The sequence below is a fragment of the Drosophila elegans genome, unplaced genomic scaffold (genome assembly GCF_018152505.1).
Source record: "Drosophila elegans isolate 14027-0461.03 unplaced genomic scaffold, ASM1815250v1 contig_814, whole genome shotgun sequence".
Taxonomy (NCBI): domain Eukaryota; kingdom Metazoa; phylum Arthropoda; class Insecta; order Diptera; family Drosophilidae; genus Drosophila; species Drosophila elegans.
In genome coordinates, this window is record NW_024546167.1 from 2,222,240 (window position 1) to 2,237,497 (window position 15,258).

Consider the following 15,258-nt stretch of genomic DNA (forward strand, 5'->3'; position numbering starts at 1 on the left):
TATTTTCATGTGGCCGATATCAAAAAAATGGTTTATAATATTTTGTTGCTTAAAAGTGGTGATAACTATTAATTTATATTTATTTATTTATACTTACTCCTTTAATCATTTATTCTATTAGGTTTTGTCCGACCTTTCCATATACATTTTTTTGTTATATAAAAAAAATGTTTTCCTTGGATTTGTTGTCCCTTCAGGGAAATTCACTTGAACAGATCAATTTGGCTTTGCTGCTTTTTATGCCCCACATCCGACATCACTGTTGAGACTCTTGAAAAGTGCCTCCGTAGCTTTCGCGAGCGGCAACGCTACGACTTCTACTCAGTTGCCCGACGACCGCTGAGCAATTATCACGCAGTTCTAGTTTTGCGTTCTCTACATTTTGCTTCCCTTTTTTATCCGGAAAAGAAAGAACTGATCAAAATGCTGCGCGTTTTGAAGACCGGCGCTTTGCTGCGAACCCAAAGCAAGAACTTTGCGGCAGCTGTGGCGAACTATTCCGCTCTCCCACAACCCCAGACCTCGCCCGAAGTCCTCTACACCGGGGTAAGTCCAGTCCAAAATCGAAATCAAAAAACAAATGTGAAGACAATTAAAAATAATTGTTATCGCTAACGCAATCGGAAGAACAAAATCAACAAAAAAGAAAGCGTGAAACATGTTTTTGAGTTGACCTTGGGCGAGCGACTGCAGCTGTTATCGCTCAGCGCCCCTCCTCAAATGCCCTACATCCTGTACATACATACATATGCGAAATCAAGTTTTAAGGTTTTCCAGTTTAGGTTTCCCCATCTGTGCTTAACAAAAAAAAATGGGCAAATCAAAAATATGCGAACCTAACGACATTCAGATCACGTACACCAAATTTTTATCGGCAGCTGTAGGGGATTGCAGGGGATTAGGCTGCCTAAGCGAATCGAAAGACCGGCGACCAAAAAACTATATATATGGAGAGAGCAAAAACAACATGTTCGCCGGCTATATTTGTTTTTGCCGCACGCCTTTGTTGTTATTTTCTGCTTCTGATTTTTGCTGTTTGCCAATCTCCCATTTCTTTGTTACGTCAGTGCAGCTCGCACAAAACAAATTTGTTTGCCGCGAATTCTGGTTCTTTAATTCTTCTCTGCCTCTTCTTTTTGTTTTTCTTTTTGCCTCTAGGGAAATTTGCATATACTCTTCGAACTTGCTATCTTTATTTGTTATTTTTAGTGTCACAATTAGTGCTAGCGTTCGTTATATTTAATTGAGAGAGTTTTGCCGTTAGCCAGCGAGCCAAATGAGATTTTTTGGGTCCAGATGGGCCAGGGGATTCCATGAAATTGGAACTTTGGGGATTGAGTTCAATATGCTGAAGGAAATTTACTTAAAAGCTTTTAATGGTTATTATTAAGACAGCCATTTTTGCTATATCATGCTCAGATAGATACCAACCCTCAACAAAACAAATATTTTACTGTGAGCTGTTCATTAAAAATTTTTTTTTTTATTAAAAATGCTAATAAATTAATTTTTTTAAGCTTAGACAAAAATCAAAATAGTATAAAATCAATATATTTATTGATTTGCTTTTAAAGAAAATTATAACCTATTAGCAAATTGAAATAGAGTTCAAACTAGATATATATGTACATTAAAGTTAATTTATACCAAACTTAATTTGGTTGGGTATTACACACTTTGCAGGCTTTGAAAGATTTTAAAGTCAGCGTATAATCTTTTTTATACAAACAAAATCTTACGATCGATCTTATACTCTTAAAAACCTTTCTTATTTTTTGATTCATCTAATTGTATTTGTTGCTAAATTGACCGTTTCCACTCCTTATCGCCAGTAGCCTGATTATTTTTGTGGGTCTATGCTATGAAGATAACATGGCACACTTTAATAAGACGGGATTTTTTAGGGAACCAGTTTAATCGTGTAGCCAGACCCCCGAAATAATATACATATATAAAAATGTACACGTGCCTTAGTCGCTGTATTTATGTTTGGCCATGTCTGACGGAAAGTTTTAATTTGCAAGAACATTGTGAAATACTAAAGTGGATGTTTGCAAAATAAAATAAAAGAAATTAAACATAAGTATAAACAGAATCGACTTGGGGTGACGTGAGGGGTTGAGAGCTCACTTCATTTCAATTCTAATCAGTTAGCCGGTAAACGTTTCAAATTACTCGGGTTGGGGGATTGTCAGGTACACATACTAAACTGAACAATCAGCCAATTGCGATAGAGAAAAAAACACGCACTTGCGTAGCAAAAAAAAAAAAAACAGTCAAGGGCTTATCACATAAAGGAGCGGATGTTTTGACTCTTCAATAAAAACGATGTAAAATTAAACAAAATGCAATATGAAAGATATGGAAATGATATGGCAATAAACTCTTTATTGCAGCTGTTTATCAACAACGAATGGCACAAGAGCAAGTCGGGCCAAACGTTTGCCACCATTAACCCAACCACAGAGCAAACCATCGCTGAAATTCAGGCCGGCGATAAGGAGGATATCGATATTGCCGTGAAAGCTGCCCGCAGTGCATTCAAGTGAGTACCAAGCTGAGACTTAATTAACTTTTTATTTATGACTATTCCGCTATTTGTAGGTTGGGCTCTCCATGGCGTCGTATGGATGCTTCGGAACGTGGACGTTTAATCTACCGCCTGGCTGATCTCATGGAGCGCGATCAGGTCTACCTGGCCGTAAGTATCAAGTAATATAGTTTTATATATATTCAGATAGTCAGATATGAGACGGCACGCCATTAACCAATGGAAGAGTCTATATTAATTTAAATCTTTTGCGTGCTGACACGCCTAGTTGGCATATAGCGTGGCTTAAGACTCTTTGCTTACGTTTTTGAAATTATTTTTAAAACGATTGCAATTATTTAATTCTAAGTGCAAAGCCTAGCCTTTGAGTTTTGTTGTTCATATAAAAGTTGTACTTAAGTTTAAACTTTTTGCTTCCAGCATAAATAGTTTTAAAATATTTGAAATAGATGCTAGCTTAGTAATGAAAACTAGTTTTAAAATAAATATTGATAATAATATTTGAAAGGGTTGCAACTAAATTTTGAATAACCCTGCCATTTAAATTGTTATTCTGACTCATTTGAATTTGAAACCAAAGGTTACCCTATAATAGGAATAACGCTGCTTGAATACATCAACTCTTGGAATGCTATCTATATTTATTTAAATTTTGTAACGATTCCAGCTGTAGATAAATGGATTTCCTTTTTCTTACATTTTAGATATAGAAGCTCTTATTAATTCTATATTATTTGCAGAGTTTGGAGACCCTGGACAATGGCAAGCCCTACAGCATGTCCTATAACGTGGATCTGCCGTTTTCAATCAAGAACCTGCGCTACTTCGCTGGATGGGCGGATAAGAACCATGGCAAGACCATTCCCATGGACGGAGATTTCTTCACATACACCCGTCACGAGCCCGTGGGAGTGTGCGGTCAGATCATTCCCTGGAACTTCCCCATCCTAATGATGGCCTGGAAACTGGGTCCTGCCCTGGCCACTGGCAACACTATTGTGCTGAAGCCGGCCGAGCAGACCAGCTTGACTGCCCTGTACATTGCGCAGTTGGTGAAGGAGGCTGGCTTCCCGGAGGGCGTGGTCAATGTGGTTCCTGGATTCGGAGGAGCTGGCGCTGCTCTGGCCAACCACAGTGATGTGGACAAGGTGGCCTTCACCGGATCCACCGATGTGGGCAAGCTCATCCAACTGGCTTCGGGTAACACGAACTTGAAGCGGGTGACTCTGGAGCTGGGTGGCAAGTCGCCCAACATTATCCTGGCCGATTCCGACCTGGATTACGCCGTGGAGACGGCTCACTTTGGACTGTTCTTCAACATGGGCCAGTGCTGCTGTGCAGGATCTCGTACCTTTGTGGAGGACAAGATCTACGATGAGTTCGTGGAGCGCAGCGCGGAGCGGGCCAAGAAGCGCACCGTGGGCAATCCCTTTGACCTGAACACCGAGCAGGGTCCCCAGGTGAACGAGGAGCAGATGGAGAAGATCTTGGGCTTGATCCAGACCGGCAAACAGCAGGGAGCCAAGCTGGTCGCCGGTGGCAGCCGTCCCGAGGGTCTGCCCGGCTACTTTGTTCAGCCCACGGTGTTTGCCGATGTCCAGGACAACATGACCATTGCCAAGGAGGAGATCTTTGGACCCGTTCAGCAGCTGATCCGCTTTAAGAAGCTGGACGAGGTGATCGAGCGGGCCAACAACTCGGACTACGGCCTGGCCGCCGCCGTTTTCACCAAGGATCTGGACAAGGCCAACTACATTGTGGGTGGTCTGCGCGCCGGAACCGTTTGGGTGAACACCTACAATGCCCTCGCTGCTCAGGCTCCGTTCGGTGGATACAAGATGTCCGGACATGGACGCGAGAACGGCGAGTACGCATTGTCCAACTACACGGAGGTCAAGAGCGTCATCGTCAAGGTGCCCCAGAAGAACTCCTAAGAAGGATTCACGCTTTCCTCCAAGAGGAAAACCTAAAATGATTCGCCCCGTTTAGATGATCTAAACTCCGGTGGAATCGCTTGCTTTACGATCTACATCTCTATATACACGTATGTATAGGTTGGATATGCTTGTCTCCGGTCAGTTTCTGTATTCTTTCCACTCGGTTAGTTCTGTTTAAGTGTACATTTCTAGTTTGAAATAAAGTTTTTGAGAACATTTTAGTTTTTAAATAAAACGTTTTATATTTTGGATTCGCTGTCAAATTGATAGCTCGTTTTCCTTCCATTTGTTTTATGTTGCCTTTTGTACAAGAGTGTTCTTATGTGTGATCCCAATGTTTGCCGATAGATTTCTGGATTTGTTTATGGCACACTCTGAACTGAATGTCATTATTTTGCTTATCCGACAACACCAAGATAAAGCAAACACACTTCCTCACACAGCTTACACTGCACAAAACATTTATTTTTTTTAGCATGGAGCCAAAAGCAATGGGAAAAAGTGAGCAGCAAGCACACGGAGCTCGGGGAACTAGCTCGTCCATCTAGGAGAAATAAGCTTACATTTATTTGCATTTATTGGCATTTTCCATCGTTTTGTTTAAGCCCAGCATGCCTGTGTGTTGTTCTGTTTCCAAGTGTGCATAGCTGGGGGACTAGGACACACATCAGGACACACCAGCACTTTCACAGACACAGCAGGTCGTCTTTCATCCAACATCATCGCAAAAAGGAAAAGTTGTCCATTAGATTGGACAGCAGCTGAGCGTGTCAAGTGCTTTGCGGTTAGTGCAAACTTTTTCCCTTATTTTTCACTTTCTTGTTTTCGAAATTGAATAACCGCATTTGTATGCAATTTATTTAAAATTTGTATTTCAATTTTTACGTTGACCAAAGGCCAAAGTGCAAATGGTTTTATCTTTTGTTTACTGGGACTGAGGTTGGCAATCAATATTTAAATAGCTTTTTGCACTGAATCGATCGATATATTGAGAACAGTTCCATGAGTGTTGAACTTATGACCTTATTTACTTAACTATATTTTTCAAGTTTACTTTATTCCAATAAAAAATAAATGTTGTAGGCCATGTGCATGCCATTCACACTTAATTCGACTTCTGCTATGTATGAATGTTTGTTTTAAAGCAAAGTAAACGGTAGACATTACATAAAATTCAGCTGGCAGTTTGTAGGTATTTAGATTTAGAAACTATAGAACATTATTTATCGTGTCTGATTAATTATATCATATTCCCTTGTATTTATCTGAAATTAACCGCAACACATATAACACATTCGAATTGCATCCTTTTCCATACTAAGCCATTTTTTTGTACTTCCTGTATTCAGGAATTTAGAACCAATTTTTGGGACCAGTTATTTTAAATTGGTTTTTGCTTTATACATATTCAAGAACGAAAGCCAAAAAAATAAAAAAATCCAAGCGAGCAAAAAGCACAAGGGAAAGAGTCTGGAAAAACTGTTAAAATTGCAAATGATCCATGGGCAATTTTAATACCCCAAATGGCAGGTGGCCAACTCAAAAAAAGGCGACTAACAGGGCCAGCAAAGGACTTCAGCTAGGAGGGGTATTATGGGGGAATGGAATGATGATTGCCAAAAGCGCAGCCGTGCGCATTGAGGCGCGTGCACAGGTGCGCTCGAGCGTTGTAGTTCTTAGTTCAGGCTCGAATGCGAGGGCATAATTGAAAATCATTTTTCAACGGACTTAATGTTCAGCCACCAATGTTATAAACTGCCAACCGTACTTTAATTATCCTGCCAGACCAAAACTATAATTCAGCATTTGCACACCGTTGCGAAAGCCGCCAAAAGAGAGAGACCCAAAAAGCAAGTATACTCTACGTTGGCCAATTTGCAGTCACTTTTTTTCAGCCCGGCAATTTAAGTTTATCTCTGTGTCTACACTCGATTACATTGTTATGTTCAGCGACTAAAGGGACTGCCAAAAACGGAATCAAGGCGAGAAAATTCAGAAGAAAAGTAACTGTTCCCACTGGGACATCGCAGAGATGCCAGCACTTTGATCATTAGCCGGAAAATGGCCATGGACACGGTGCAGATAAGCCAATAGGGCAAATAAAAAATAAGGCAAGAGTAACAAAAAGAGGGTACACAATCAGTAGGCGGGTAAACAAAAGGCTTAACAAGTATCACCAGTGTAACCCAGATCAAGAATGCTTCCAGCCCAAAATTATGCAACGATGATTTCACCATACATAAATGAGTTAAAATCGCTCGGGAAACGCGAGAAAACCGCCAGTGAACCGCCATAAGTGAAAAATCAAATTGGGTTCAACACACTCACTCACGCAACTGCAACGCACTTAACCCAAATAAAGTGCCTACGATCCAGTTTCATACCAGATGTGTCAGCATATTGGCCCTCCCAATCTCCCTCAGCCAGTCCTTCAATTTCCCTTCGTCGTTGGCCTATTACCTCCGTTAAGCAGGCTAAATGCTCTCACAGACACATTTCCATTTTATGGCCGTAATGCGATTTTCTCACAGTGGTATAAATGGGATAAGAAGTGGAGAAATTGGTAAAGTGACCCCATTAATATAATAATAGTCGGACGAGCGATTTTTATCTTTTAGAATTTAAGACCAAGTATGGTTTATATAAATTATCACTAAAATAAATGATAATAATTTATTCATTTATCTCCCCTTTAATTCTAATTGACAGATATTTTGATTTAAAGGTCAAATGGATTGCCAAATTTTAAGAAATTAAAGAAATTAAAACTTTAGAGCAATAAAACAGGACGGTTTTTAAAAATAACCGATCCACGCCTGCAACAATATCGATTGATTATTCTATTTTAAACTCTTTAATTGACCTTACCTCTACCAAAATCAACCCAGTAATTAAAAATTCAACATATACCGCATTTGTTGGCTTTGGTCGCCGCAAATGCCATCGATTTTCACGCCATCAACGTCAATAGCATAAAAATGCGCAAAAATGCTGTTGCAGTCAATAAGGTGGAACTTTGCAGTCCTGCAACACCAGCCGCATTCTGTTGCAACGGGGACAGCAGCAACAACTGCTGCAGCAAAAGTGAAAACGATGATGGCTTTGATGCCACTTCAAATGGAAATGCCCCCATGCATCATCCTCCCGTTCGGCAACTGGTTCGTCTGGCTCTAAGAACCCGCCGACTATTGCGGGCCTTTTGTTGTTTGCCGAATGCAATGGCATTTCCGAGTCCGCCCCCGGCCACGCCTTCAGTTACACATGTCGCACACGAACGCGGCAACATCAGAGTACCCTGTATCCGCAAATTGACGATGCTCATTGACTCGATACGCTTATTGACAATATGTTTAAAAGTAAAATTTTCACAAAAATACAATTTTAGCAAGTTGTAATGACTTAAATTTTTAAATTATTAAACGCAAATCGTTGGAGACATTTAAGTTTACTAATAAAGCTTAAAGAAATCAGATGACTTAAAAAATCTAACTAAGTTAAGGAAATCGCTGGAACAAATTAAACTTTAATTAAATTCATTCATTCGAAAGAAATATATCCAATGCGCTAGCAGCATAAATTTAAAATAAACTAAGCTCTTATAGTAACAGACAAAAGTTCTTTATAACTGCAAAATAAATATTCATGTCAAATATTTATGTCAAAAGAAAAGTTTTTTTCCTCACTTTGTCCCATTTTAACCATCAAGCTATTTTTGTTTAAATGATTGCAATGATTTCAACGACAGATTTGCCTTATTTTGAACTATGTCAGGATAGTTCAAATGCTTATTATAAGGATAAGCAAATATCTTACTACCAGGTATCTGGTTGTCGGCAAAGGGATTAATGCCTTCTATCTTGTTCGCTCTGCCTGTGGCCCCCGTCAATCATTTTTTGTTTGCCGCGCTAGTTCGGAAATGTGCATAAAGTGGAAGTGTATGGCGCATTGGCGTGAGAAGAGTCATTGATGGGATGGTATACCTATACCCCTACCACTTCTGAACCCCCTCACAATCTTCTGGGCATGCCAGAGGCGCCACAAAAGCCAGACGCAGACGCTGGCGAGGTTGATGAGTTGCCTGGCATTGCATCGCCATCGCCATCGCTTTTGGCTATTAACTTGCTCAAATATTTGCTTTGGCAGCCGCGATGCACTAGACGCTAAAAACAGCAAACATGGCCAACACAAAGCAAACAACGGTCGGGCTTTTAGAGGAGGCAAAAATGAGCGATAACGTGGAAGGAAAATGTCCTTTTGTAGCAACAGTGGGCCAACAACATAGCCACATCACAGCTTCAAAGGAACACAACATTTTTGTTGCTGAGCACAAGCCGAAACCACTTAGAATCTGCAACAGTGTTTATGGCTTGCATTAAAGTTTAACAAAAATTACCCAGCACCATTTGCATTTTATTTTATGTAGTTTTATAATTTGGCTACAAAATTTGGCCATGATAAAGTACTTATGGCAGCCACTTGGGAAACTTTTGCTATAGAATGTTATATAAGCACAGTTCTTGTTCAATTTGTAGAGATTGCTTACTATACTCATACATTTAACACTTTATCAAGAAATCATTTTTGAGTAAGAATGTATATATACATAGGAATGCTGTACATATTATTTATTCGGTTCTTTTGTCAAGCCCCGTTTAAGTAAAGTAACAAAATAGCATTAAAATGTCTTATTTCACTCCAGTACATTAAAATATTTTTAAAAAGCTTAAAGAGGCTCTTACGCACAATTGAAAATAAAGCAACGCCCAAGTTTTCTTTATTAGGGACTGCCGACGAAACAAATTTAGTCATAACTCCTAATGCCTCCCATCACCTAGACGAAACAACATTGAAATATATGAAGACTTTCTCCTTTAGCAACAGGACGTCAGCCCCCGGGGAGACCTTTGTGCGCTGATTGTAAAACCCTTTTTAATTAACTCGCACAAACTCGCGAACAAAACGCGTTTGCGAGTCACAAAGTAACACCAGCGTCCCGAGCCAAAACGCGTTTGCCAACCATTTTTATTTGGCGTTACCATTTTCCAGAGGCTGGAAAAGTCCTGGCTCGAACAGATATTTCCTGCGCACCCCCCTCATCCACTATGCTGTACATTTCTGGGTTTGTTTTTCCTCCCCCCGCTTCGGCAAAACCCCGCGTCCACTTCCTTATCCACAGCCCCTCAGCTTTACAAATTGTATTTCAACGGTTTCGCGCTTCATTAAAATTGCTGTTAAAATAACACACGCACACGCGGCGCGGGAAAGGAAGCGGAAGTCCTTGCACAAGGACGCATAGAAATAGCAAGAGATACTCGTGTGTGTGCACAGAGAAAAAATGTTGCATTATCCGCTTTGTTTGGTTCTTAAAACCATTTTTTTTTCAATTTACGTCGTATTGGCACAACATTTTTAATCTACTTAAAAGTTTGAAAAATTGTATTTGCATATGTTATAAGCATTTTATTCAACAATTTAAATATGTACTTTGATATATTAAGCCTTTTTGGAATGTCAAAGTAAGCTCCGTTTTAAAGGAAACAATCTCATAATTTATGATATTGTTTTTTGTTTTTTTTTTTCTCTGCAGGACTGTGTTTGTAACATAAGCGTGTGCCAGCTGACAAGGCTTACAATATGATTTTGTGGTTCTGTTCATTTTTTGTGAGCTTGGTCTTGCTTGTTGCTGTTGTTCGGCTTTGAGTTAAAAAAAATTGTTCCTCGCATATAAACGAACCATTCAACGCACTCGAGCACACACACAGACACACGAGTACTCATGAGCGGCAAAGTTAACCCATGAGTTGAGATGGTTCCTTTTTTCTTTGTTAGTTTTTGAATTGAGGCACTGAATTCACTTTCATAAAGCTAGTTTATACAGTTTATTCAACTATGGAACGAGCATATGCCGCAACTTTTAGAAGTTCGAGATATCTGAATCTCTCAAAGAGAATTAGACAAATTAAATGGGAGCAGTTAGACTGAGCTCTATATATTTCGTCTGATGTTAAACTGTCGAATGGCAAGGATATTCCAAATTTATTAGTTAGATTCAACAGAGTCAATTTACTAAGAGTTATTGGTAAACAAAGTTATTAGTATATGTATTCAAAACTTTAACCTTATATTCAAACAAAGAGATGTGTGCAAGTGTTGATGAATAGGAAGTGTTAAAATATGTTTTTTACATAAAAACCAGTGCCCTTAAAGAATATTACCATTAAGACGTTTTTGAAAGGTTTCAAATAACATATTTTATGCAAATTTATTACAATTTGTGGCAACGTAAAAAAAGGAATATATCAACAACAGTTTCTGTCATAAATAAGTTATTAGCTGCGTAATTAAAAACTAATTTTAAAAACGTTTAATACATACTTTTTATTAACAAAAATAAAAGAGAAACAGAAAGAAATATTGATTTAAAAACTATATACAGTGGATTTAAAATTTTCCGGCATAAAAATATTAGCCAATTTAAGCATTTATGACCCAGCCAGCCTTAGCATTCTTTTAATGCGCCTGGGCGTCAAAAGATACCCGCCAGCCAAAGTGTCACTAAATCTCACACCTCGACACCCAGAAGGGTTAAAGAGGGCAATTTTTTAGCGGTTTTTTTAGGCCATAGGCGGTATTCGTTTTCGTTTCGTTTTCAGTGTTTATTTATTTTATGGCCCTTTTTTTTGCTGAAGTTTCAAAAAAGAAAGAACACCGAAACAAACAAAAAAAACTAAAAATGTTTTCCAATTTTGTGGCACCAGCAGACAGAGGAGACCTCGATGAACGCCTGACTGAGTGACAACAACAGTGGGGGAAAGTATTTGGGGCTTAAGGGGCGGCAGATGATTGGACGGAAGACGGAAATTCGGGTCTGACCGAGTATATTAAAAGCCAAAAAGTTAATGAAGCGTTAGGCGCTGCAGACGAAGCCGCAATAAAGCGGTCCAAACACATAAAACAGCAAAAGAGCAGGAAATTTATTTATTACTTTGCTATTTCCGCCCCGGCCACGTTCCTTAACTTGGCTATTTAAACAAAAACAAAACACAATCCGAGAAGCATTTCAAGTCGCTACTTCAACTTTTTTCGTGCTTCTGCTTCTGTTAAGACACGCGCAGCTGTTGATTTTAAATTGTGGTTGGCTCCTTGTTGGCTGTGGTTTTGTCAGCTTTTCCAGCGTTTCCCGCTTTTCTTGCACCGTCGCTGGCGAGTCCTTTGTTTCCCTGTGTGTGTATGCGACGCGAAAGGACTCGCTTTGGGCCATTGTCTTTGGCACTTGGCTCTAAGCGGCTACTTGAGCAGTGAAACCGGCACGAGCATTTGCATTTCACTTCTACTTTCATGTATTCTCTTTTTACTTTTTATTTTTGTTCGGGTGTTGGTTTTCTTTGTTTGTGCTGCAGCAAATGCCGCAGAATGCTTGTCAGCAATTTGTCATCCTCCAAAGCGTCCTCCCACTTATTTGTTCCGCTTTGCAGCAGCACGCCAGTAAGTCATTTTTATAGGTGTCCTGGGGTAAAGTTGAATTGCAATTAAAAAGCAGTTCATCCGATTCAATATCGAAGCTTATTTGCAAATTAAACGATGTGATTATAGGAAGCTAATTTGCCAATTAAAAGTAAAAGGATGTGCTTATAAGAACATTTTTGTGGGACTTATTGTAAAAAATCCCGGTATTATTCACTATTTATTTATTATTTAATTTTGTTATTATATATTCTTACAAAAAACACGACAAAATAATTCCTTCTTTCAATAGAAATACCCAATTAATAACTGTCAGTTACTCTGGACAACTAGCAATTGGTAGCTAGGAAATTTATTACATTTTTTAGGTGCCCGGAGATGAATAGTTTTACAAAGACAAACATATTTTTCAAAATATTTTACATAAAGAAGATTAATTAGTGCATTTCAAGTAATATTGATTGTAGTGTTTAAATTTTTTTACCAAAATACCATTACTGTAATAGAAAGCGAACAACCAAAAACACTTAGCTTAAGCCAATAAACAAATTAAAGCTTTGAAGATAAAATAAATGAGAGGAAATCAGCATTCATCTTCTATTGTGAGGACAAGAGCAAAACCCTGTGATGGTTGACGTTGCAGCCCGCTTTATTTATTGACTGTTAAACTTTTCATTAGCCATTTCGTTTAATTCGCACACAATGGCATGAGATTGAAGAGGGCACCAAGGGTAGAGAATGCTGGGCAAATCCCAACAATGGCGAGGAGAAAATGGCAGCGGAAATACGCAGCATCACAAACAAACAACCAGCGGCACTAAGTATAATGTATTTGTGTTGAAAGGCAACCACAGTGGCAGCTTTATTGCCTGTGTGTGTGTCTGTGTGTGTGCTTGCCAATGTGTGCGTGAATCAAAGATACAATCAGTGCGCAATTGTCTGCGTTGATGAGCAGCAGGATCCGGGAGTCGCCCATCCTTAAACCGACCAATTCCCAAGCCATTGCCCATACAATATTTGCTCTGCTCAGCTCCCTGCTCACTTTTTATGTCAAAAAATGCCGCGTAATCACAATGATAATCATCACACATCCAAATACCAAGGGGAACTTGACGAAATACATATAATTTATATTATTATTGTGCAAAATAAAAAGCTTTTCATGCTCGCCATGATTGAGAATTTAGTTGAAAGACTTTGAGGAAAGCGAGGAACCAAATTAAATAATAATCGAAATTTTTCCATTTTAAAAACAGTTTAAATTAATCCTTTAAAAAAGCGCTCGTCTGATTTAATTTAAATGTAATACACAACAAATTTATACATTTATTGTCGAAGTAAAATTGCAAAATAATTAATTTTGCATTTGAGGAAATGCAATTTATCAATCGGAATTTTTTCATTTTAAAAACAGTTTAAATTAATCCTTTAAAAAAGCGCTCGTCTGATTTAATTTAAATGTAATACACAATAAATTTATACATTTATTGTCGAAGTAAAATTGCAAAAAAATAATTAATTTTGCATTTTAGGTAATGCAATTTATCAACATTTTTATGCATAACACACCCATATATTAATACAATTTTAGAATTGTTTATATATGCGGTAAATAACAAATAAACATTGTTTGAAAGAGGATAAGGAGCTAGATTTGGCAAGCCGAAGTTTACATACCCTTGCAACTATTCCAAAAATTAAACATTAGTTAAAACATCTGTATTATTATTTGATCGTTCCTATGACAGCTATATAACATCGTTGTCCGATTTTAATAAAATTAAAGCCGCAATTCTGTAATGGAATGCTAGCCATTTTTAAGCCATAATTAACTATTCAATTGATGTGTAAAATTGGTAAAGCTATTGATTAGCAAGCTGAAGGAGAATCAGTCGAATATCTACGCTAATTGGATTTCGTATCCAATGTGTTTATTTATGTAAATTCTGCGCACATAGCATTCAATATGGACAGTACATAATAGGGGTCATACACTATTCTGGTTGCAAAATTCTGAATGATTTTTACTCGGATTTTCTTGTTTTGTACAACCTAATAGAACTTAACCTGCTTTCGTGGCCCTCAAGTATTTTAAGCGCATTTTCTTGGCGTTACGTTAAGGGCGACAACTTTTGGCTTGAAAGAGAAGCTTGGGAAAAAAAGCAAACAACTTACAGCAAAATACACTCGCACTGCAATGTATTCTATTTAACGCTAACACGAACAATGCTTGTATGTCTGTGCGTGTATTATTTGTGCTAAAAACGTCGGCGAACTGACAGCGTGATGCCAGTCAGCCAGCAATGGCCCGCATAAGTATGATACAGCAGTATCTGTAGTCTAGAAGGATACTAACGCATACACACAAACACACACCAACGGAGAGCAGACAGGACTTAAACAACCATTCGAGTAGTGTTACATATTACAGCACTCCCTCCCGACCCATTTTGGGTGCCTTTAAGCGAAACTGAGCCGAAGCTTTCATCCATTTAAATGCGAAATGTCGGTAAAACATTTATACGTACTTTTGTACAGGAATAGCGGTCGATTTTGGTAGCTAGCAACTGGAGCAAAAATTAAATCAAAACTTAGTTTTTAAAATACACTTCACTATGTATATATGAAAACACATAGCTTGACGTTGCTATAAATTTAACCTGCATTTTCCATTCTTGTTGTAATTTGTATCTTAGCATAAAGATAATATTGGTTTTGTTAAACATGCATACATGTACCATAGTCTTTCTCCCTTTTCGCTTTTACCAGAAATTTGCATATTTTTGAATTTTTTAGCTACATATTAATTGTTTACACAAGTACAATATTTCTTTTAACTGGTCTTCCCACAAACCGCCTGATGAAACCCCATACAAGCGATTCCTTGTATTCCATTTTTTAGGAATTGTGTCAAATTATTGTTCTTGCTTTATATGCGTGGTGGTTTTGAAACTGGTTGGCCCACCCACGCAAGAATGTATTTAGCCACAATTTTCTACTCTCTGCTGATATTTCATTCTCTTTTTTGTGGTCACTGCTGCGGTTTGTGGAAAAAAAAACAAACAGCAAGATAGAATTTATACCATAATGATGGAAGTGCAATTGCATTGTTAATTTAGCAAAGTGCGGTTAACCGAGCGTACAAAATATGTTGGCAGCAATAAAATTAACCCGTTTTGATCGGGTCAAAGTGGTTTCAAAAACATGGTTCAGCGACTGACAAAAAAATGGCTTAAAATTTTTTTCAATTGTAATTGAAAATTAAACGAAAGAAATCTTCCATTCTGGTAGACTTGTGTTTTTCAC

The 15,258-nt window shown here is 38.3% G+C and overlaps 2 protein-coding genes across 2 annotated transcripts in view; one reads left to right on the forward strand and one right to left on the reverse strand.

Annotated features, from left to right (window-relative positions):
* Window positions 1–15,258, reverse strand: part of LOC108141908 — a 45,632-nt gene that overhangs the window by 19,206 nt on the left and 11,168 nt on the right.
* On the forward strand, window positions 314–4,718 carry LOC108141909 (aldehyde dehydrogenase, mitochondrial). The gene is made up of 4 exons (XM_017265527.2): window positions 314–546; window positions 2,397–2,545; window positions 2,605–2,701; window positions 3,292–4,718. The coding sequence occupies exons 1-4, from the start codon at window positions 424–426 to the stop codon at window positions 4,483–4,485; spliced, it is 1,563 nt and encodes a 520-aa protein (XP_017121016.1). The 5' UTR covers window positions 314–423; the 3' UTR covers window positions 4,486–4,718.